Below are 24,975 nucleotides of genomic sequence, written 5' to 3' on the forward strand. Positions count from 1 at the left end.
CTGTATTACTTCGCCCACATAGAGAGACAGCAGATCAATAAACTCATAACAAATATTGCAGCTGTTGGACAACAATGCACTTTTGAGGTGTTTTTTAGGTGAGAATTTAGTTGTTTAGATTGCAACTATGCAGTTTATTTATAAGGACAGTGTCTATTTTAAATATTTATATTTCGGAGATACAGCGTCATCCTCAAGATGGCGACAGTGACAGCATAATAAGCTCTTAGAGGAGAAAAAACCTCGTAACTTCAAACTACAGCTAATCAAATCATTATAAAACTGGTATGGGACTTTCTAAGACAATCTCTCCCTCTTATATGTTGTAGTGCTGTATTTATACCATGGTAATTGTAGTGTGTTGAGTGTGAAATGGGACTCACAAATTAGGAATGTATGTATTTTGTGTTGGACACTCTTTGTATAAGCCTAAATTACTTTTTGGTTGGCCATCGGTTTATAATGAGTCTCTTGTTTTCGTTACTGCAGACTAGTTCAGTAAACAAATAAAAAAGAAATGCCCACGTGTTTAGCATTTTACTTATTCCTTTAACTGTTTATTGTGATCTCCAAAATGCAACACAAAATACTGGGAAATCTCAGTAGACTGATGGCATTTCATGTCGTTCAGCCTTATAATCTTAAAATGTGAGCAAAATTAACTGTTGTCTTCACTTTAGACCAGGGGTTCTCAACTGGTTTGGCCATGGAACCCACATTTTTACATGGTCATCAAGCTGCGACCCAAATTTTTAGGAACTATAATACAATTTTAGGAATTATAATTAATTTGTATTTATTTGTTAACATAAACAAGAAAATATTATAAAGTAAAAACGACAAAGTAATAAATATAATAAATAATATTAATAATAATAATAAACTGTTAATAAAACAAGTTTTCTGGTTTCTAAATGTTGTTTTAACATAGAACGTTTCATGCTCCCTTATGAGAGATATGACACTGAGGCTTTAAGTCTTTTTTGTCATCAATATATATATCCATACTTTACATATTCGGGGTCGAACTTGCACTTCAACATATTTGTATCAATAATTAAATAAAATTTCACATATCAAACGGTAGGGTTGTCGAGCACGCATTTCAAAATAAAAGTCCGGTATAAGCAAAATAAGTAAAAAAATGTAACTTTTGTTGTTGTTTTTTTACCACCCACTGAAAATGTTCCAGTGACCCACTTTTGGGTTGTGACCCACGTGTTAAGAAACACTGCTTTAGATATTACGCTAGAGAATCATTCAAATGCTAGCTCTAAAGTGATGCACATCTCCCACCAGTGCAGATATACAGCCATAATCGCACTGCTACTCGTGTAATATTACTCATACAGTATATCAAATATTAATATAGCTGGTAGGGAGAAATTCAATAGTTAAATTAGCATGCTGAACTGAAGCATGAGCTAAGATATAACATTCAATTCAATTTAATTCAATTTAATTTAATTTAATTCAGCTTGATTTGTATAGCGCTTTTACAATGTAGATTGTGTCAAAGCAGCTTCACATAAATGGTCATAGTAACTGGATCAGGGTAGTTCAGTTTTTAATGTTTAAGTTCAGTTCAGTTTAGCTCAGTTCAGTGTGGTTTAAAATCATTACTGAGAGTCCAAACACTGAAGAGCAAATTCATCGATGCGTGGCTCTACAGATCCTGAACCATGCAAGCCAGTGGCGGCAGCGACATTAATTAAGGATCACATTTTCTGTGCAAACTTACTTCACCTGACTTGATTTAAGTGCAAACACAAAACAGCTCTGGCTCAGTGGAATTGAATGTCTTTAAAAAGTAAAGCGTGAGCATGTGTGAGACTTTCTGTCTGGCACTTTGATACTTCTATCTGTTGGTGTGAGGTTTGTGCGAGTGCGCATGCATCTGCTATCTGGCACCATCATAAATCTCACTGTTAGGAGGTGTGTATGTGTGTGTGTTTGTGAACTCACTGTCTGGCAGTGTGAGAAGTCTCTCTCCCAGGCAGTGGAAGTATGGGTGTCTCATGGCTTCCTCTGCTGCGATCCGTTTCTTCCCCTCAAACTGAAACACATTGTCCAGTGTTAGTAAAGCGCACATGCGAAACACTCAAGTAACCCAAAAGTAACCTTAGTAACTAAAAAGCGGACACACTGATAATACAGCGGGGAAAGTAATGAACGCGTTACCATTTTTCTTAGAAAGCATAAATCTTAAGGTGCCGTTGGCTTGAGACTTTCACCAGATGTTGGTAACAACCAAAGAAATCAACATATACAAAGAAAACAATCTAATTAGTTGCAAATGAAGTTATATGTAATAACATGAAATGACCACAGAGAAAATGTATTGAACAGATGAAGGGAGGTGTAAGAAAGGCAGTGAAAGCTCAGACAGCAGCTGAAATCTCTCAGTAGTTCTTCAGCAACCTTCTGCCCTTTGTATTGCAAATAAATATCAGCTGCTTCAGTCCAACATCTACATTAGCAGGATGATGAAGATGAAACCAGGGTGGACATTTTAGTAAGACAATGATCCAAAACACAGCCAAGGAAACTCTCAATGCTTTCAAAGAAAGACAATCAAGCTGTGGAATGGCCCAGCCAATCACCTGATCTGAATCCAATAGAAAATACAACATAAAGGTCAGATTTGATAGACGAGAACCACAGAACCAATCAAGATTTTTACACTCTGTTAAAGTCAGTGAAAAACTCACGCCTGAGCTATGCATGTGACTTCACTCTCCATATGAGAGGCGTCTTTAAGCTGCCATCACTAAAAAAGCCTTTTATTTAAAGTGTTACACAAATTTCAGTAGTTCAGCATTTTCTCCTAGTGACATTCCACTGTTATTACACAAAATATGTGTAATTCTGTATTTTTTGTTTGTTTTGTTTGATTTTTATGTTTGCATTGTTTGGGTTTTTACCAAAATCCATTTCAACAGCTCCTTCAATTCCCTGTCAACAGTTCCTTTAGAAATATAATTCCCAGGGAAATGCATGACGTGTTTAATACTTATTTCCCCTGCTGTATGTACTGGTGTTTAAATGTTTGAGGTCAGTAAGTTAATTTTTTTTTTTGCAAATTAACTGTATTCAGCAATGGCCTACAGTATTTTTCAGTCACTGCTAAACTTCCGGAGAAAAGTTTACTTTTCAATATCATACGGTTCCTTTTACAGCATCAATAATGTCATTTGGTTATAGTTAAATCAGTTAAATAGGCTTAAGCATTTATTTTGCTGCTTAAGATTAAAAAGCAGACAAACGGCTTTTTAATAGCAAGCGCCATCAGGAGCAGCAGGTGAACACAGAAACTCCATTGAAAATACTGGGGTAAAATAAAATTTCCAGAATATGCACAGAACAGTGAAATTTAATGCAGTTCTTGTCTAGTCTGAGATGTTATATTGTATATCAATCAAGAAGTGAAGATCATTGATTTAAAAAAAAAAAAAAACATACAGAGTTCATATACTTTTTCAACTTAGACATTACATGAAACATTAGGTCAAGAATATTTATGTGCACATGGTAAATAATAAGAAAGAAATGCATGTTCAAATTTAGTACAGCATGTAAAAAACGTGTGACAATCGACATAGTTTATATTTATTTTTATATCCTTAAAATTTATCTAGTTAATGCTTACAGGGCACTAATAATGTTAGTATGTAATTTGGCAATTAACAGATGAAATTGAGTTTTTTTACCCCACGCAGAGAAAGCCACGTGAAGAGACGACTGGTGTTATCATAATAAACATTTACTCAAATATAGTCAAGTACACAGATTTTTGTTACACAAATTTACATGACTGCTCTAAAATATTCTGCCTTTATTTGTTTTTCCTAAAAATTTTCAGGCCTGGAAAATGCCTTGTCAAAATTCCATGACTTTTCCAGAAAACATACGAACTCTGCAGATATTAAAAGCGGTGATTTTATAATGGCATGATCATTCACTGGAAGCATTTGGGTAGGCTTATTGACAATTAAAAGTCCCTGCGCATATAGCCCATTGAACAAAAATTGACAGTGTAGACAATTAGGTTACAAAAGATATATTTTTCATATGATTTTGAAGTTTACATTTACCAAAGAAGCATGAAATTAATTAATTTTTATCATATAAAACTAAATAATTTGTAAAGGCAGAATGATAATAAAAATACGCTTCTGTGTGTGTATGTGTGTGTGTGCATTAGAATTAGCATTTAAATGCATTAGTGAGTTTTCCAGCATAGACTAATTGGAATAAATGCTCAGCCATTTTTTGCAAAAGTAAAATACTTTGTTCAGCATACACTTTGTAGCACATTTATGATTATGAATCCACTAGAGGGCGCAGTCTATATTTTTTTGCTAATCTAAAATCTGTTAGCATAAAAGATCCTCCTTATACATACTTCTTGTACTTCTGTTGTACAGATAACCCAGCGGTACAAAAGTTGTTGGTGTCATACTTCAGCTATAGTGTTCATTTTGTTTTATAAGTGAGAAACAGCAAGTATTAAATGCTTATAATGTTCTAAAAGCAAAATGTGCCCTGGTTTTAAAACACACCAAGCCTTAAAATGAACTAAGGACTACCATTTTTAACACTAACAGACACACAAGAAACAGTTTTATTACTGGGGGACTTTAAAGAAGCATTATTCATTATTCAGGTAGCAGAATCAGCTATTGTTATGTTAAAGTAAGGTTATGATGTGTGATAATTTACGCAGAGAATATTTGCATACGTTAAAAGTATACAATACTCCTATCCAAGCTTAATGAGGCAATCCTATTGTGAGGAAGCCATCTGCAGACATGATTTCCAGAAAAGTGGCTTTGGCTCAAACACAGACATCCCGACCAGCCTGATATAGAAACATTGGCTCCGACAGTGAGATGTGTTTGAAATCTTCACCTTTAACATTTTCTATTTATGTAACGCCTAAATAATTACCTGCAGCAGTTTTGACAGAAGTTCAACTCCATCATTGTCCAGCCTGAAACAGAGAAATCACAATAAATAACCTCCAGCATTGGGTTAGATACAACAGAGAAGAGTTGCCAAGTCTGCTTACAATACACAACTTTGGGCTTCTGTTTGTTTAAAGTTGCATTTAAAAAACCCTGTGTCCACACAACAGTATGATCGGCTCCTAAGTGACCGATGTGATCGGACCCTAAGATGAATACTAGTAACTTGCAAAATAACTAGCAAAATATTGTGTACTGTCATAACTGCAAAGACAAAACAAATTAGCTATTAAAACTAGAGATGCAACGATTCACCATGAGCTGGTTAAAAATCGATTCACACCGCTACAAATGTTGAATGGATCTCAATACATGTTTTGAACAGAGGGGGCGCTGTGTTTGCAGGCGCAAACTTGCTTTACCTGCACATCAGCGATGAGCAAGAGGTGGGGCGGCAGAGTATAATGACAGCAGTGAGGTGCGCCAGACAAAACACTGTGTGCAAATATTGCAAAAACACTTTTACTTACATCAACTGAACAACGAATATGATGCAGCACAGTGAAAAACTACTGTCACAGACATCTAAATGCACAACGCTATTAATAGGCCAAGCCACGCTGACCGGAGGATTGGCAGCTTCGCTTGCTCTGATGAGTGCAAATATTACGGTTAACGTCACATTGTTACGATCACACGGTGCATTAGTGTTTTCATAGTGAAAGGGTGAAGATGTTTTTCATACTGAAAGAGAAAGCTGTGCTGTTACAGAACCAGGTATTAGATTGTTCCTATTTTGCCCTATCTTTTTTCCATTTAGTTTAAGCATATTTTAATAATTAGCTTATTATATCACACATTATAATCAGTATTGCATGCCAGTCTTCTGGAGCAGAGGGCCTATTGACCACCTCTGTACTCACTACTCTCTGATTTAGGAAAGGCCTTCTCAGCCATCACCAGCCATCTCAGTCCCCAGTAACAGAGTTTTCTCATCAGCAGTGGATATTGTAAATGTGCCAAGCTTATACCAAAAATAAATAAATAAATATATATGCTGATAATTTTTTTTAAATGCCAAATCCCAGTACAGTCACAGTTTTAGTGCATTTGGGGCCCCATCATACACCTGATGCAATAAGGCGCAAGACGTGTTTCTATGACGTGTTGCTATTTTTAGACCAGCGCAACACTAATTTTCCAGTTTTCCGCCACATAGCAAATCCATTTGGCCACTTTGTGGACTCATGGGTGTTTTGGTCTAGAAAAGAGGTGTGTTAAGGCGCATTGTTGGCACATTTCCATTTTGAGGAACTAAAATAGACTGTGTAATAGACCAGCTGAGAGCAGGTCTAAAGTCCAGCGCAGAGCGCATCAGTTGTGCGCCTCTCTTACACATTGCTTAATACACACAGGATGTATAGCAATACACAAATATCTTTACAAATGAAAAAGGATTAAAATATTACAAAAATTATTATTTTCTACATAAACATAAAAACCACTGCCTTCATGCCTTCTTCATCTCGGGAGGCTTTTTCAGTTTATTCATGACAATTTGCTTTTGTATAATGTTATTATTAGTAGTAGTATTATTTATTATATGCATATTTATATTTGTTTTATTAAAAACAAGCTTAGATTTGTCCACCTGCCAGGTTTTGGACCGTATGGGGCACAGCATGTATGTTTGGATATAACTCCACACTTCGTTATTACTGTTCATTTATTTGTTTGCTGGAAATTAGAACTGAATTTAGAAATAGTTTTGAAACAAATTGCTTAAACAAAATTAATAATGTAGGCTGATGGATGTGAAAGTAAAGAATGAGGAGGCTCATTCTTTATCCTCGTGCTGCAGATGCTCTGTTTAACTGTTATTGTGCTAGTAAAGCGTTCAGGTTTTCCACCAACAAAGTCCACCATGTAAATAGCAAATGGCGTGGCGCAATGCAACTGACTCTCAAAGGGAATGGGAGATAAGACTCTGCTTGGTTTATTCTCAAAACACACCCATAACTCACTTAAAGAATAAGCTCAACCCTGTTAGACCATGCGCAGCGGCACAGAGCATATTTTTCCGTCCTTAAAATAGCAAAAGTGGATTCTGACATGCCCTTAAAGCTCTTGCGCCCTGCACTTTAGACTTTGCTCCTAGATCGTTAAAATAGAGCCCTTTGTATTAAAGAGCCTTCTTTAACTTCTATTGTTCATTTTTGATTTGAAATTTGTTTTAAATTTGTAATATAGCTGCACAAAGTTTTAGTTTGTATTATTCACTTTTTTATTTGGATTTTGTTTTTAAATTCCAATTTAGTTATTGCAGAAAAGATTTTACTTTGTGAAAAAAAAGTGCAGCACTTAAAAAAAATTAAAGGACTTTTGTTCACTTTAAATTTGTCTCAAATAATTTTGTTAAAAAATCGTGACTAAACTGTGAATCGTGAGATTAGTATCGGTAACCGTATTGAATCGTGAGTCAGATCACTTGTTAATTAATAATTAAAATTATTATGTCTATAATTGTGTTGAAAAAATTTTTTAAATAGCACTATGTGAAATAATTAAAATAATAATATTGAATACTGTTGCATTCAACTGTGTGTTGCAGGCTCATTATCTATAATACAATCAGTTTGATCTATCATCAATTATGTAATGATAATCTTGTTTTTTTATCCGCGGTTGCGTATTTGTCCTGCGAGGATTTGGCAACACTCTGACAGAACCGGCGATCATATCAGCAGCTGCGGTTTTACCGTGGAGTGTGGTTGTGGAGACAGTCTGCACGGTATCGTGGGTAGTTATAGGAGATGAATTCCTCGTTCGAGGTTATTCCGGGCCAGGTCTCCTCTGTGGGCGTACCTATGAAAAAGACGCAGGAGGGTTTATAAATATCCCAGTGACACACACAGCGAGAGGAACTGTCAGATCTGGAGCCAGAAAGTGGCGAGTGGGTGCGAGATGGTTACCGAGCAGTTTAAAGATAAAGTGCAGCTCCTCCTCCACTGTAGAGCCGGGGAACAAGGGTCGACCTGTAGACATCTCGTAGAAGATACAGCCAACACCCCTGCAGTCAGAGACGTTACAGCTCAGTTCACTTCACCCACACTGAGGAGCTGTGACATAAGAGTGTGCGCTGATGCTGCTATAGACTCATTATTAGCCCAGCATCTCAATCTACAGCATCATGGGGGAATGCATTTTAGCTATAGTATGAGAGTGTTATTTGAAATCAATTCATGTAGTATGGTTGTGTCTAGAGGAACAAAGGTGGTAGAGTGTTATTGAACTATACATATATAGACACAGTCAAGCCCAATATTATTCATACCCCAGAAAAATTCAGACTTAAAGTTACTTCTGTTCAACCAGAAATTTTTTTTTTTATGTTGATCAGAAATGACACAGGCTTCTCCCAAAAAATAATACGACAATGTACAAGAGGTATCATAGTAAGAAAAATATATATTTAAGTAAGTTTAAGTCAGGATTTGCCAGGGGAATTATTAATTTTAGGCTTGACTATATATTAATGTATGCAATTAAAACATTTATTAATATTTTTAATGAATTAGTTTTCCATAATTTTATTTTCATTTTAGCTTAAAGGTCCTATGAAGTGCTTTCAAGTGCATTTTTATTCAATGTTTGCTGTAATTTCAGCTGAAACACGAAGACATAGGGCATAGGTGTAGGACAGAGTAGCTCCACCCTGTTTTAAAAAACATCCAATAGCATTTCTTTTTCTTACAGCTCTGCCAGTGAGAGTGGTTGAGCTCAAGTGCATCGAATGAAAAGCGATACTAAATACTAGAGAGCGTTTGATTGGTCAGAAGATTTGATGAGAAACTGAAGTATAAAATCGTTCCAAAAATTAAACTGATGAAAAACGTAATAAATATGAAAAATTGTTGATCGATTTAGTCGGAAGCGACAAGCTGCGAGGTTTGGAGTCACTGTTTTGGAGCTCACTAGAATATAAATATACTTAAGTCTAATATACTGATACTAAGACCTAAAACAATCCTGGGAAGTTTCAGTAATTTTAGCAATTTAGGTATTTCTATTCAGCTATAATTTATTTTTATTTTTATATATATTTTTTTATATATATATATATTATATATTATATTATTTTTTCATATTTTGTTTTAAAATTATTATTTATTTTTTATTTAAAATAATTGAATAGATTTTTATTAATATTTTTATTTAGTCATACATGTAATAATTTTGATTATTTTAAACATTAGATTTAATATTTTTAAATTATAGTTCTTTGTTACTTTACACTAATGTGTATTAACTTAACCTTAAATGTTTAATTATTCCTTTTGTAATCAAGGTAATTTATTAATTCATCTAAATGATTTGTTTAAATTATATATATATATATATATATATATATATATATATATATATATATATATATATATATATATATATATATATATATATATATATATATATATATATATATATGCCTTTCACCCAACATTTAAAATAAATGATTGGTGGACGGGACGCTCACCACATGTCAATCTGTGTGGAATAGTCTGTACTGCCCAGCAAGATATCAGGCGGACGATACCAGAGGGTCACAACCTCATTGGAGTAGGTCTTCGTAGGAATCGACTTTGCTCGTGCCAAACCTAAAGACCAAACAAAAACCACATTAAAAAAAATATTTGCACAATTTAGGCAAGCTTTGTGGCGACTAACACCAAGAAATATATGCATCTACAGGCAAGTTTAGGCAAATTACAATCTGACATTTTTTTGGCAATTGTTAACCTTTAAACTAGTCAGATTATTATTATATTTTCAATATTTAACAAAAATTATGGTTTGTTTCTTGCAGGGAATCGTTTATTGAAGGTTTCAAAATGTGTTTAAAAATTTGCTGTATATATTCCTGAAATTAGCCCTTTTCCTTACCAATTTTTGTTTGTTCGTTTTACTTTAATGAACGTCAATTTGTTTTCAAAGACATCGGACAAAAAAAAAATTAACCAACAAGAACGATGCATCGCTAACATCAAGATATTAAAAGAAAATTACACATTATGTTCTTCCAGATGTGAAGTACACTAAATGCTTTTAGCTAAAGAACATTAACAGTGCAATGATTACAGAGCGGATGCAGCTGGAGAAAGCTGAGGTTAAGTGTGCTTAGTTGGTAAGTGGGCAGCCGGTTTTCATTAACCACCCACAGAGAAAACAGTACAAGAGTAAGCATGAGTTAGTTAAACCACGTTTGTGTGTTACAGACCAAAGTCAGCCAGCTTCAGCTCCCCGCGGTCGTTGATCAGGAGATTTTGGGGCTTGAGGTCTCGGTGAAGGACTTTACGTCTGTGACAGTAGTTTAGACCCCGCAACAGCTGAAACAGGAAGAGCTGAGACAGAAAAAGTAGACTAGTTAGGAAATAATCTCCGACTGACGTGCTTTACATACAGTTGAAGTCAAAATGATATATTTCCCAAAGGATGTTTTACAGAGGAACAAACTTTTTGACAATATTTTCTATCATATTTTTTCTTCTGGAGACAGCTTTATTTGTTTTATTTCAGCTGGAATAAAAGCAGTTTTTAATATTAAAAAAAAAGATTTTAAGTTCAATATTATTAGCAATAGTTTTTTTCAATTGTCTACAGCAGCGGTTCCCAACAGGGGGGTCCCAGCCCACAAGGGGGCCTCAGTGAGCTCTGTAGAGGGGGTCACGTCATATTTAAAAAATAATAATAATTAGCAGTGGACAATTAGAAGAACGGTCATGTTGCCTTAGTTTATTTCACCCTACAAGGTATTTTGGCGTTCGCTCATACACTGCGTATTACGGTAGAGAACTAAACAGCAATGTACAGCAAGCTGACAGGGAAAATGACGAGGTCACTCGCTACATTGAAACCGCTGTCATAAAAAATTTAATGGATGTTCTTGGCTGGTAGAAGATAAACAAACAATCCTACCCAAAACTTGCAAAATTAGCCAGATCAGAACTATGCATCTCGGCCTGTAGCAGCAGCAGTGAAAGGGTGTTCAATGTTGCTGGACGCACCATCCTGACCACAGGACTGCGCTAAAGCCATTTACAGTGGATTTAATAATGTTCCTCCACAATAACACTTAGCCTAATCTTGGTGAGTAAAGGGTTTTTAAATTATAAATAAATATTAATTAAACCATAAATGCATGATGTAGACAGAGTATACAGGCTAATGTTGGCATTAGGCTTTTCTTTTAATATTTAGCTTCACTGTCGCCTTAAGGCCAGATTGTGAAGAAAAGTGGCGAAACAAATCCTGCAGAGTCTTTATCTTCATTTCATTATTGCCAATTACCCTTTATAATTTAGAATTTATTTTAATTAAATTTTTTAAGAATTACTTATTTTCATTGGTGTGTTGGCCAATTTAAAGGCTAGCCTAAGTATATGTACCTAGGCCTATTTAGAGTGCTGAGATGTTACGATGTTACAGAGGACTTATTTTATTTCTTTGTTCCAACTTCCAAGTGGCATATAGCCTACGTTTGTTATGAATAAATTATGTTAAAACATATAAATGACTCAGTCTCAAAAAAAGGCAAAAGAGCTGTGTGCATGTGCACATTTGTATAATGTCGGGCTATAAACGGATTCAGGCTTTATATAGCTGTCAATCAAAATGCACCTGTCGGGCTCGGGCCTAATTTTTATGGCCCGATAACAGCTCTACTATGTACTTCTGCACTTACACACTCAACAGTATAGTATATCGATGTAGTGTCATACCAAATGGAGCACTAATGTTTTTTTTACTAAGTGGAAATTCAAACCGTTTCCCTGATGACGTTTGACGGTTGCCAAATAAGTGAAATAAATGAACAAAATACTAAACAATACTCGCTATTATTTTAACCGCATTCACCATCGGTAAGCGCTATAATCACTCTCACTCATTCAGTCGCTAAAATGAAGTGTGTAATGATGGACACTTCACGCACTCAACGACCACAGGTTTGCTTACGTAGCGGAAGGGGTGGAGCTATCGGACGCACATGTTGAATAACTTTTTGGATGATGAAAGCAAAATTCTCCTACGAGAGTGATTATAGCGCCTCCTGATGGTGAATGTGGCAATACTCACGGCAGGTATTATTTGATAATTCTGTCGTTTATTTCACTGATTTGGCAACCGTCAAACGTTATCAGGGAAACGGTTTGAATTTCCGTTTAGTAAAAAAAACATTAGTGTTCCATTTGGGACGACACTACATACCTGAACTATGTTTTTGTTCCATTTTCTGGAAGCAAAGTGTGCCTGACCCAGCCACAGTGCATTACCTGCGCCAATGTTCTTGCTAATGCATGAGACTGTCCAAATTAATAAGACATTTGCAGACAACTCATCTCCGATACCGTGACAAGCCCAGAGCATTTTTTGACTACAAAGAGCACAGGCTTAAGTTTTTCAGTTACAAATGGCCTACTGATGTTTTGCTTTTGTATTTTACATTAGGCTATTATTTGTGCATAAACATTTCTAGATATAGTAATAAACATATTATTTGTTTGAAAGCAAAATTTTTTGTCATCCTTACAAATTTGTATGAGCGATACATCATTAAATGTTGAGGGGGGCCTTTACAATAGTTTCCGCGGGAAAATGGGGTCTCAGGCAAAAAAAAGGTTGGTAACCACTGGTCTACAGAACAAACCATCATAATACAATGACTTGACTAATTACCCTAACTTGCCTTATTAACCTAGTTAAGCCTTTAAATGTCACTTTAAGCTGTAAACTAGTATCTTGAAAAATAACTAGTAAAATATTATTGATTGTCATCATGGAAAATATCAAATAAATCAGTTATAAGAAATTAGTTATTAAAACTATTATGCTTAGAAAAAGGTTAGTTTTCCGTATAAAAGAAATTAGGAAAAAAATATACAGGGGGGCTTATAATTCAGGAGGGCTAATAATTCTGACTTCAACTGTGTTTTGAGAAACAGATTAAAAAGACATACCTTAACATTGTGCATATGAATGCTGTTTCCACAGTCATCAAGGTACTGCTTCAGATCTTTATCCTAGGAGATAAACAAAGACATTAAAGTGAGTGTGAAATCAAAATGTGCAATGTTTATTTTGCTAGCTCACAATATTATTCATTAGGTGAACAATTAATCTGTGTTCAAGTTAATCAGTTAAAAATAAAAAATGTTTTTTAGTCTGACTATTTGCTTCTGCGTTTTTAGTGGCGGTCCTACTCTGTCACTTTGACGGCTTCAGATACAATATTCTTAACCACGCCCCTCTTACCAATGCTAAGAGGGAATGATGCACAAAAATAAAGCCCCGCCCCCTACTCAATATTCCATTTCATTTGGAAGTACATCAACATACTGAAATACAAGTTTCAGTTCATGCAAGTTAAATAAAACTACTGTATTTTACAGAATGCAAAATTCAATTTGTGCTGAATGACAGTGGCAAGTATTTCTTTTGATTTGTTTGATTTCCAACCCCCTGAATTTCAAGTGGTGCTCGCTGCAGAGCCATTTGAGGAGAGCTGAGCTCCAGCGAGGGGGAGCTTGAGCTTGAGCTCCACCTTTTTTGCACTTCTTCTACGAGTGATGTCACTGGGGGTAGGGTTAGGGGTGGGGTTGGTGTAAGCATTAAAACAGCTTACAGGAGGAGGAGCGACAGCTCATGCTCCCCCTCGCTGGAGCTCAGCTCTCCTCAAATGGCTCTGCAGCGAGCACCCTCTCCTGAATTTCAATTTCGCTTTAAGATAAATGTTATTTACAGTGAATGCTAGGGGTGTCAAAATTAATTGTTTCTTTGGTGCACCTCAATGCAGATGCGGACAATTCGGTATCAGTTCAGTAACAAAAATAATAATAGTAATAACCAGTTATTATGTACTGACGTCATTTATCTCATGTGTGCTCTGTCGCGAGGGAGCCGAGCGCGGGTATTTACAACTTATATTTAACTTTACAACTTATTACAACTTTATGCTTATAAAAAAATATTAACAAATTTAATTAATTTTAATATAATTTTTTTTTTTTTTAAATAATTATTATTTAAAAAATTTAAATATGTTATAATTTTTATTAATTGACTTTTTTATTTGCTTATTTCAATATTTTAATAACACATTTGAATGTGGTTTTAACATTTTTGATAAGTTTTTAAATGTGTGTTTTAATTTAAAATGATTCATTACACTTTTAAGTACAATTATTAGCTTTTTATTTAAATTCCATCAGTTTAAGATCCTTCTTTTTTGAGCCAGATTAAAATGGCATCACTTAAATTTATGCAGATGATTGTTTTCAATCAAGCGAGCCATTAAGCAATTTAAACATAGTTAGCAAATGTTTGCCTGCACTTGACTCTACTGTAACCACTTCAAATTCTAAACAGCATTCATTTTGGAGAGCTCCAGTTTCCAAATAGCTTCTGCAAACCCAGATGACTGTGTGTGTGTGTGTGTGTGTGTGTGTGTGTGTGTGTGTGTGTGTGTGTGTGTGTGTGTGTGTGTGTGCACATGTGACTGACTCACCAAGTACTCAAACACAAGCGTAAGAGACTTCTGAGTGTGGATGATGTCATGAAGAGTCACAATATTGGCGTGTTTCAGGTCCTTCAGTAGAGACACTACAAACACACGGAGAGAGACTGTTTATTCCTCAAACACACAACCTCTGGCTCTTCACACGCTTGTATGAATATTCACTGATAAACGTCAAGGGCAAGACGGATTGGAGCAAATATTACTGCTAGATAACACTTGGTTTTCCCAAAGCAAATCAACTCAGGGTTCTACGCTAGATTTTTAAAAAGCATCTGTGCTCCTGATTAAAGGATAAATAAATATGACAACAATTTTAAAGAGTCAAACAATTTCCCCTGATTTTATAAACAAGGCTTAAAGGGACAGTTCACCCAAAAATGAAATTTACTCACTATTTATTCAGCCACAAACATTTATGAGTTTCTTTCTTCTGTTGGATACTAAAGAAGGTATTTTGAGGAAAGCTGGAAACCTGTAACCATTGACTTCCATAGCAGAAAAAAACAAATACTTTGGAAGTTAATGGTTACAGGTTTTTAGCATTTTTCAAATTATCTTCTGTAATGTTCAACAGAATAAAGAACCTCGTAAAGATTCAATTAATGTTAAATGCTGACAGAATTTTCATTTTTTGGGTGAACTATCCCTTTAAGGTTAATTCTAGACTAAACTGCATGTTTGAGAAGGTTTAACTGGAAAAATAAAATACTTGCAGAGACATATCTGAAATTGCATCAGCGCTATTGTGCTGTCGAAGTCATTTTAACAAATACTGATTAAATACCCTAAAGGACTTTGCACCCTGCAGTCTGACATTTTCGTATGTCATTGATTGATTTTTCTTCAGCTTAGTACCTTATTTATCAGGGGTCGCCACAGCAAAATGAACTGCCAACTATTCCGGCATACGTTTTACGCTGCAGATGCCCCTCAAGCCGCAACCCAATACAGGGAAACACCCATATACTCTCACATTCACACACACACACACACACACACACACACACACATACTAGGGCCAATTTTGTTCATGGTGCATATCTTTGGACTGCGGGGGAAACCGGAGCACCCAGAGGAAACCCATGCCAACACATGGAGAAAATGCAAACTCTACACAGAAATGCTAGCTGGTCCAGCCGGGACTCAAACCAGCGACTTTTTTGCTGTGAGGAAACATTGCTGATCGCTGACTAATATAAAAACACTTGAATAATATAGTAAGAAAATGTTAGTTTGCGGTGGCACGGTGGCTCAGTGGTTAGCGCTGTCGCCTCACAGCAAGAAGCTTTGTTTGTTTTATTTATAGAGCACATTTAAAAACAACAGATGTTGACCAAAGTGGTCAAATATACACTTGTATATATAAATAAGCAAAATATATAAAACAGATTAAAATTAATTATTTGCAATCAAAAAGCAAGAGACAAAAGGTGATTTTGTTTAAATGAGACTTAAAAGCACCAAGGGAAGAACATGACCTAATATGTAAAGGCAGACCATTACACAGACAGGGGGGCTGTGACAGAAAAAGCCCTGCCACCTCTTGTTTTGGAAACAACTACAGTAGCTGAAACTTGTTTTCCGACCTGATTGGCCTCAATGAAGTATGCCAGTGAAGAAGCTCACCGATGTAAATAGGTGCCAGATCATTCAAACCTTTAAAAACAAGTAGCAATAACTTGTATTGAATCCTAAATTGGACTGGGAGCCAGTGAAAAGACAATAAAAATGGTGATATACTAGACATTTTTTATGTCCCAGTTAAAAGCCTAGCATCTGCCTTTTAAACCAGCTGCAGGCGTGCAATTGAAGACTGAGAAACTCCTAAATACAAAGTTGCAGTAGTCCAATCTGGACATAATAAAAACATTGATGATGGTTTCTAACTCTTTAAAAGACAGAAAAAGTTGCTGGTTTGAGTCTTGGCTGGATCAGTTGGCATTTCTGTGTGGAGCTTGCACGTTCTCCCTGTGTTCGCTTGCGTTTCCTCCAGGTGCTCCAGTTTCCCCCACAGTCCAAAGACATGCGCTATGGGGGAATTGAATCAACTAAATTGGCCGTAGTGTATGAGTGTGTCTGAATGTAAGAGTGTACAGGTGTTTCCTAGTACTGGGTTGCAGGAGGAAGGGCATCTGCTGTGTAAAACATATGCTGGATATTGGCTGTTCATTCTGCTGTGGTAAGCCCTGATGAATAAAGGGACTGAGCCCGAGGAAAATGAATGAGTTTGCAAATAGTACAATTTCTTACTCATGTTAAAATCATTAAACAGTCACTGGCCTCAAAAATAGATGCAAATAATCGTAGATGTATACATTAGATGTCGCCTACCCTGTTGTTGTCTATTGGAAGGAATGCATCAATAGAGTCGCCATTTTAGTACAGAGTAGCGCTCCATTGAAATGAATGCGGGACCAAGCTGCAGGGGAGGACTGTGGCCATCCAGAGCCAGAGAAATACACATAGGCTATACTCTTATATCTATGATCAGTAGTTTTCCTGGAGGTCAGTATGCAATTTTTTTTTAGGTCCCACTTTATATTAAGTGTCCTTAACTACTATGTACTTACATCAAAAATAAATACAACGTACTTACTGTGTTTATAATGTATTTGAGAACACTTGTGGTGCTTTTGAGTTGGGATAGAGGTTGGGTTACAGACAGGTTTGGTGGCATGGGTAGGTTTAAGGTTGGGTTAAGGTGTAAGGGATGATCAACAGTGTATTTACAAATGTAATTACAAAAGTTAATTACAGATGTAATTACATACATGTATTTAATCAAGCATAAGTACATCGTAAATACATGTATTTACACAAAAAGTACATTGTAGAAAACTATTAATTCCTGTGTAAGTACATATTAGTTAAGGCCAATACGAAACATTTTACATCACTTTTCTACATCGATGGATAAGTGACAAAAAATTCCTGACAAAAAGCTTTTGTTTGTGGAAATGTACTATCCAATCTTCTTGTTAAATTTGATCTAATCCGTGTCCTGAAACACAGCTCCTCTCCTGCTTTCACTTCTCATACTGACAGAGGGAGCGATTTGTTTGTAAATGAATATTCGATATGAACGACTCCTTCACTTAGCTGACAATAATACAAGTTTCTGGCATCGCATTGTCATATTTATTTTGCATTGTTTGCTGATTTTAGTCAACAAAACTAGCATAAGCCCAGTATTTAGAGCAAGTTGGTGCTACTTTGCCTTATGGTGAATGCAGTAAGTGACTGTATCATCAATAATGTTACCTGTTTAGCACAAAAGTTCAGAACATACAAAAACATAAAAAACTAAATCCTACCTATGAAATGTTCTGCCTTTGTGCTTTGTTTTCTTTGTTTGCTCATTACTACACCCGTAGACATCGCTAAAGTCCAGCATCTTCACATTGGCACACTGTCTTGACTAGTGCGGTTGAATGACACTTGTCCTGGGAGCACTGTACAAATATGGCGGCGCTATTGACGCATGCTCAGGGTCCGTATGAGATATCTAGTGTATATATCTATGGCAAATGATAAACAATCTCATCATTGCATATCCTGTGATGTGACTATTAAGCATGATCACATTGCTCACATGATCACACTTTTAACAAGCTGATATGAACATGCAACAACAGTGATGGTGAATTCAGTGATTTCAAATCCTAATTTAGATCATACTGGATTGAAGAGTTACAAACGTCTGTCACTGCGCAAGCATGCTGGAAATTTGGGGCAGTAGTGTAGAGATCTAATTTTAGTGCTGATCCACTTCGGCAGGCTTGTAACCCACCTTCTCTAATGGCAGTGCATGGAGCTCCTTCCTCGTGCTCCAAACGGATCTCCTTCAGAGCCACCAGGTTATCGGTCAGCTTACTGCGGCCCTTGTATACTGTAGCGTAGGTGCCCTTGGAGAGAAATAGAAGAGACGATGCACAGGCATATGAATATTGCTTTAAACAGGAGACTTGTAAGGATTAACATAATGTAAATTATTGTAATAAAGGCTGCACAGGGTATCACAAAATTGTTGTTATTGTGATAATAGTTTATGCAGGTGTGATCAAGGTAACACTTTATTCTGATGGTACCGTACATTTGAGTATTAGTAGACTGTCTGCTTAATATCTGTTGATATGCTCCTACTATAAGAAACTTTGTACGCACATGTTACATGTTGTAAGTACATGTTTGTAAATACAACTTACTCCAACCCTAACCCAACAGTCTACTTGTAATCGAACGAGAATTAGTTGGCATGCATATGCAATGTAACTTAAATTCAACAAACAGACCATTAAAAAAAAGTGTGAACGTGATCAATTACAGTTATTTTATGCATTGGATGTTTATCTAAATTTGTCCAATCAGATGGGGCCTTGCTATCACAACGCAAGTAAAGTCCAACCCTAGGTGATGGGTATGAACCAAAGTAGAAAAGCCCCAATAATAAGCTGTACCGAAACAAACAATGCAGTGGAAAAGCCCCTTAAAAGGATAGTTCAGATGAAAATGAACTCACCCGAAAATGTACTCACTATTTATCAACGCTCAAATGGTTGTAAACAAGGCTTTACATTAACACCCGCCAACCCGCCAAATGCGGGTAGATTTCAGCTTTGGCGGGTTAGACAGACACCTCCACTAGCCACTTTGGCTGGTTGAAAATATTTTTTAAATTGTAGTTTTCCTAAAAGCAGGGTTCGACAATATAAGTATGACCCAGTATTTGAGCAAATGTGATCTTAGAATCGAAAAGTAAAATAATTGTGATCACGCGAGCAGAAGAAAGCAAGAGAATACTGAATGAGAGAATGATCATCACTTGCGCTAACAGCTGATGCGATCCGCGCGACTTCTTAAAACGCATGCGCGCGACTGCCTAACGCGTGTGTGCTCCCGAATCGTGAAGCAACCATGTCTGGAACAGGCTCTAGAAACGCAACTGTCATCGGTTCTCTTTCAAATAAACTAAATAAACATGCATCCACAGTCCAGGGGCCTCATGTATCAACGCTGCGTACGCACAAAAACTTTGCGTACGCCAGGTTTCACGCTCAGAATCGCTCACGTTTGGATTTACTAACAATGAACTGAACGTGGGAATTTGCGCAGGTTCACGGCAGCTTTCTGGCAGGCGTACGCACATTTTTTGTGCGTGTCTGTTTTATTTCCATTGGCGACTCCTAGAGGCAGTTGTGTTAAATTATTCTCTACAAAGTGTCTGAGCCTTGCAATGGCGTCTGTATGAGACGGCTTCATATAGTAGGTATGTAAGTGCTATCTACTGCACGCACATTGCTATAAAGACACTATCTGAAGATGAATTTGCATGCGTGAATCAGAAACATTTCCATTCAATAAATGTGCAAATAAAATATGATGCACAAACTTATTGATGATTCCTACTTGTCTTTCTCGTGATAAATAGTGGGCAAAATCTGATATGTAGCGGGGAAAAAAAAGAAGAATGAATTCATCAGACGCTGGATTCGAGCCGAGTTTATGCTCGAACGTGTCAGTATATGATCATATGCTTCTTATGAGGTGCGCCACTGAGACTGCGAAGGGTACTGCAACATTTTACAGTTATAAACCACACTATTTCTTTTTTAAATGCACTCAGTGCGATGTTCAGACCCAACTGTGTTAACCGTATCAGCTAAACTCTCCCACTCTATTTTTTTTCTTTTGTTGTTAATTCCGCCGAATAAACTTGCAAATAACACCACTTTTCTCCGGTCTACCTCCGAAAGCAGCACCTCCATTTCACATTCTGTGCAAAGTTTCTCTTTTTGCTTGCTTTTGCCATTGCTTTTTCGTTGGGTTTTGACATTAGCATAGTCATTAGCATATTCATACGGGGGAGGAGGCAGGGAGGGGTTTTGCGCTCGTGCATGTTGCGCTCAGTTTCACGTTCATTCAGATGTACAAAAAAATATGCGTGAGATTCGGCGTACGCAGTGTTTCATACATCTGAATTTTTTTCTGCGTACGCACATTTACAGCTTTGTGCGTACGCAATGTTTTAGTAAGATTTCCACGCAAGTCTTCGTACATGAGGCCCCTGATGCTTTTAAGAGCTCAAAATGTTTCTTTTTGTAAGCAGCACCGGTTGCTTTCACTTTGAAGAGACTATTAAATTGCCTAAAGTTAAGCGCGTGCATGTGATCTTCCTTTCATTATCACACACGGTATGTTTCACCTGCTTTCATTTGCTTACGGTTTTATTTACTTTCATTTTGTTAAAATGGTTTAATTATCTTTTTTTTTTTACAATATTGCTTTAATGGGAGATGAACTCTCCATTTATGTGCAGTCAACTGGTGATCCGAGAGATCTTTAGCCTTGACAGATTACCGAGCATATGTTTGATACATGACAATCGTTATTTTTTAAAAGTCAATTGCTTTTCTTTCTTTTTTAAGAAATATTTTGTTAAATAAAAAGTATAGTATACAGCTTTATTTTGCTTGTTTTGACACATTAAAAAATTGTGGCTAAGAAATAATTTTTGTTTAGTGTGGTTATAGAGATAAATTTGGTAAATCGTTAATTTTAAGCTCTAAAAAAGTCATGAAAAATAAAAACTAATTGCAATATAACACTATGAAACCACAACCCATTTACTCATGCTCATTGAGCAAGCTCATACTCAACACAAAAAGTGAAATGAATGAGGACGCATGTGGACATAAAATAAAATTTAAATCAAGTAATTTTAGCATGTCAACGTCAAATTTATGCATGTAAAATATATTTTCCCAACAACAAAATTGTGGCTAGTGAAAATGCAGAGTGGCTAGTAACATTGGATAACTACTAGCCACAATGGCCGGTGATTAAAAAAGTTAATGTAAAGCCCTGGTTGTAAACCCTTATAAGTTTATTTATTCTGTTCAACACAAAAAAAGACACTTTGAAGAAAGCTGAAAACCTGTAACCACTGACTTCCATAATAGAAAAAACAAATACTATGAAAGTCTGTGGTTACAGGATTTCAGCTTTCTTCAAAGTATCTTCTTTTGTGTTCAATAGAAAAAAGAAAGTCAAACAGGTTTGAAACATGCATATAGCGAGTGAATGATGGCAGTCTTTTCGGTTTTTGGAGAACTATCCCTTTAAGACTGATCCTTATATCATATTAAGCTATAGAAGTCTTAATATGTGGAGTGAATGGTGTTTTGTGATGGAGTGTATAACAGATGCTAACGTTACCTCTCCTAGTTTATCCAGTTTCACGTATGTCTCCAGCTTCCCAAATCCGATCTCAGACTGCTCAAACAAAGACAAAAACTGTGTCAATAACATGCTCCTAAAAAGCAGCACTAAAACAACACTGGGATACAGGGCAGAAAATTTCAAAGGCATTCATGTGAACTCATTAGAAAGCATCCAAAATTGCCCTGCTCCCGTTTCAGACGGATGTGATGTGCTGGGCTGGTCATAAAGGTTTATATAATGCCTGCTGAAAACATGAGCTTAAACAGCTCTCCCTAAAAATAAATTGGGAACAACTGAAGTGTAACAAATAAAGTGTTTTTAAACGCATCACAGATCAAGCGTGCGTCAACAGCACTGAATAAACATCACGTTCTGGGTTTATATGTCACATCAAGGGCAAACTGAAGTCGAGCTACTTTATGATAATGAATTAAGAACAATCTTGACCTTCTTTCAAGAGTCATATTTCATTATTAAAGAAAAAAAAACTTGTAAAAGTAAAATTGTCAATATTTTTACAATTAAATGATGAATATTTTTAAGAATTATTCATATCCCCTTACAACATCAAAACCTTAATATAACCTCTTAAAATTCCCTCATTTTCCCTTGTGAAATAGTGAAAAACACACCTTAAATGCAATGAGAGTCCCTTAAGATATAGCTCATTCATTCATTCATTCATTCATTCATTCATTTTCCTTTAGCGAAGTCAATTTATTCATCAGGGGTCGCCACAGCAGAATAAACTGCAAATTTATCTAGCATTTGTATGCAGCGGATGCCCTATTAGCTGCAACCCAGTACTGGGAAATTCATCTATAGTGCATGTCTTTGTACTGTAAGGGAAACCAGAGCACCTAGGGGGAAACCCACGCCAACACAGGGAGAACATGCAAACTCCACACTAAATCACCAACTGACCCAGCGACCTTCTTGTTGTGAGGTGACAGTGCTAACCACTGAGCCATCATATTGCCCAGATATAGCTAATATAAAAAAAAAATTATACTTATTTTTTTAGCTATTGACCTTAGTCTGCATTGCGAAAGTGTGCTCGTTTATGCGATTGTTTGTTTTAGAAATTCCGATTCAGTTTCCAATAGGAGAATTGACTAGTAGTGGTGTCAAAATTTATTGTTTCTTCGATGCACTGTGATGAGATGTGGGCAATTCGATATCGGTTCAGAAACAGGTAAAAAATGGTTATTACATACTGATGTTATTTATCTTCAATGCGCTATTTTGCGGTAGAATACTATAGGGAAAGAGGCAAGGGAGTATAAATAAAACGTTCCAAATACTTATGCAAAATTCACTGCTTGTGAGTTTGCTTTATCCGCTTGTTAAGTGGTGACGTGTTTGTGACGTATGTAATACTGTTTCCGGGTCCAAGCCGCCATTCATTTGTGTGGAGAAATCATTTGTTTATGATCACAATTTATTCCTATCACACATTAAAGTTAATTTTATATAAAATCATAGTGTACACAACAATCTATGGGCTTGCTGCATAACAAATACCAAAAATTTTACAATTTATAAAAGAATTAATCACTTTCTGGCCATCGGTTATTAGGCATGGACATATATACTGCGATCGTGATTTTCGAAAGCCTTAAATCGCTTTGTAAACGTTTATTATTAGCATTTCATGAGTCTCCCTATTCAGTTGAATAGAGCGCTTGGACCCGGAAGCCACTTCGCGTGACGTCACACTTAATAAGCGGATAGCAGCTTGTATGCTGTCCAGACTATTTCACTACTAGAGAGAAAATGAAAGCTTAAACTCCATCTATGCCTCTCTCTCTCTCTCTCTCTCTTTCTGACTTTGGACATTTGACCCGCTGGCGTGTTTGTGAGGTAACTTTTCCTCACCTCTCGGCTGTTACAGCGATACTTGTGGATATAGACACGAGCATGTCTGTAGCGAGAGTTTTCTCCACCACGTCTATTACGAAAACTGCGATAACCGCGCATTATGCGCTTATTGACTGTAACCGTGGTTGTTCTCCCCGCAGAAAGCATCGACAATGCACCGTGAAGCAACGTGATATTGAATTGAACCAAGTCGATGGCATGACAATCGTAACCGAACCGTGAGACCAGTGTAGGTTCACACCCCTAATGACTAGGAATAATAAACGGCAGAAAATGGTCAAACTACTTGCTCTACAAACAAGTGTGTTTATGACTATACATCAAAAGTAGAATAATATAGTAAGAAAATATCAGTTTGCGACAGCTCAGTGGTTAGCACTGTCGACTCACAGCAATAAGGTCGCTGGTTCGAGTCTGGCTGGGCCAGTTAGCATTTCTGTGTGGAGTTTGCATGTTCTCCCCGGTTCAAGTGGGTTTTCTTCCAGATGCTCCGGTCCCCCAAGTCCAAAGACATGGACTATAGGTGAATTGAATAAACTAAATTGGCCATACTGTATGAGTGTGTGAGTGAGCGTATGGGTGTTTCCCAGTACTGGGTTGCGGCTGGAAGGGCATCTGCTATGTAAAACATGCTGGAATAGTTGGCGATTCATTCCGCTGTGGTGACCCCTGATAAATAAGGGACTAGGCCGAAGGAAAATAAATAAATATCATTTGCAACATCAAGCAGCATAGCAGGCTGTTTTTAACATCTGAAAAATCAATGGAAGTAAATAAGACCAGAAGTCCCGGACCAAAAAGATTGCAATGTCTGAGCCCGCTAGTACTGTACGTGAAGAATAAGGACAATATTCTTCATATCTAAAATTTTCATGTTCTTAAGCTGCGTTCACACCAGACACAGATGAAGCGTCAAGCTCGAGTGATTTACATGTGAAGTCAATTTAAAGACATGATACGACATCCTGTGACAAGACTCGCGTGATTCGCGCGAATGAGGTGGCGCAAATGACACTATTCAAGCGAATGAAGCGCTCTTAATGCGCAAATTGCTTGAGTTCTAAACTTGAAAAAAGCTGAACTTTAGCGGACATTCACACCACGTTTACCAATCAGGAGCTTGCTCTTGTAGGGGCGTGATTACGATAGCGCCTGTTGTTAATGTTCCAAGGGGAAATCCTCCTGCTAACACCAGGCAACCGTTCATAAAACTGGGCTCAGCTCAGTCGGAAGCACCGCTAAAAGCATCCATCATTCAGGTATAGTTTCTGAAGGAGTTAAACTCGCACAGCTGTGTGCACCTCTGAGAGAATCTAGTGGACCCAGACACAGCGC

General features: G+C 36.7%; 1 protein-coding gene across 4 annotated transcripts in view; it reads right to left on the reverse strand.

Annotated features, from left to right (window-relative positions):
• The window catches only part of cdk16 (cyclin dependent kinase 16), an 84,504-nt gene that overhangs the window by 12,316 nt on the left and 47,213 nt on the right, over nucleotides 1-24,975 (reverse strand). For all 4 annotated transcript variants that reach the window (XM_087264262.1, XM_087264261.1, XM_087264260.1 and 1 more), the window contains 10 exons: nucleotides 21,754-21,810; nucleotides 18,329-18,443; nucleotides 14,527-14,621; nucleotides 12,980-13,042; nucleotides 10,243-10,366; nucleotides 9,502-9,622; nucleotides 7,940-8,037; nucleotides 7,727-7,832; nucleotides 4,951-4,993; nucleotides 1,966-2,056 (listed from right to left, as the gene is read on the reverse strand). In XM_087264262.1, coding sequence (XP_087120388.1) covers nucleotides 1,966-2,056; nucleotides 4,951-4,993; nucleotides 7,727-7,832; nucleotides 7,940-8,037; nucleotides 9,502-9,622; nucleotides 10,243-10,366; nucleotides 12,980-13,042; nucleotides 14,527-14,621; nucleotides 18,329-18,443; nucleotides 21,754-21,810 — 913 coding nt within the window. The remainder of the gene's footprint in view (nucleotides 1-1,965; nucleotides 2,057-4,950; nucleotides 4,994-7,726; nucleotides 7,833-7,939; nucleotides 8,038-9,501; nucleotides 9,623-10,242; nucleotides 10,367-12,979; nucleotides 13,043-14,526; nucleotides 14,622-18,328; nucleotides 18,444-21,753; nucleotides 21,811-24,975) is intronic.

Source organism: Danio rerio, chromosome 8, assembly GCF_052040795.2.
Source record: "Danio rerio strain M-AB ecotype USA chromosome 8, GRCz13ab, whole genome shotgun sequence".
NCBI lineage: Eukaryota > Metazoa > Chordata > Actinopteri > Cypriniformes > Danionidae > Danio > Danio rerio.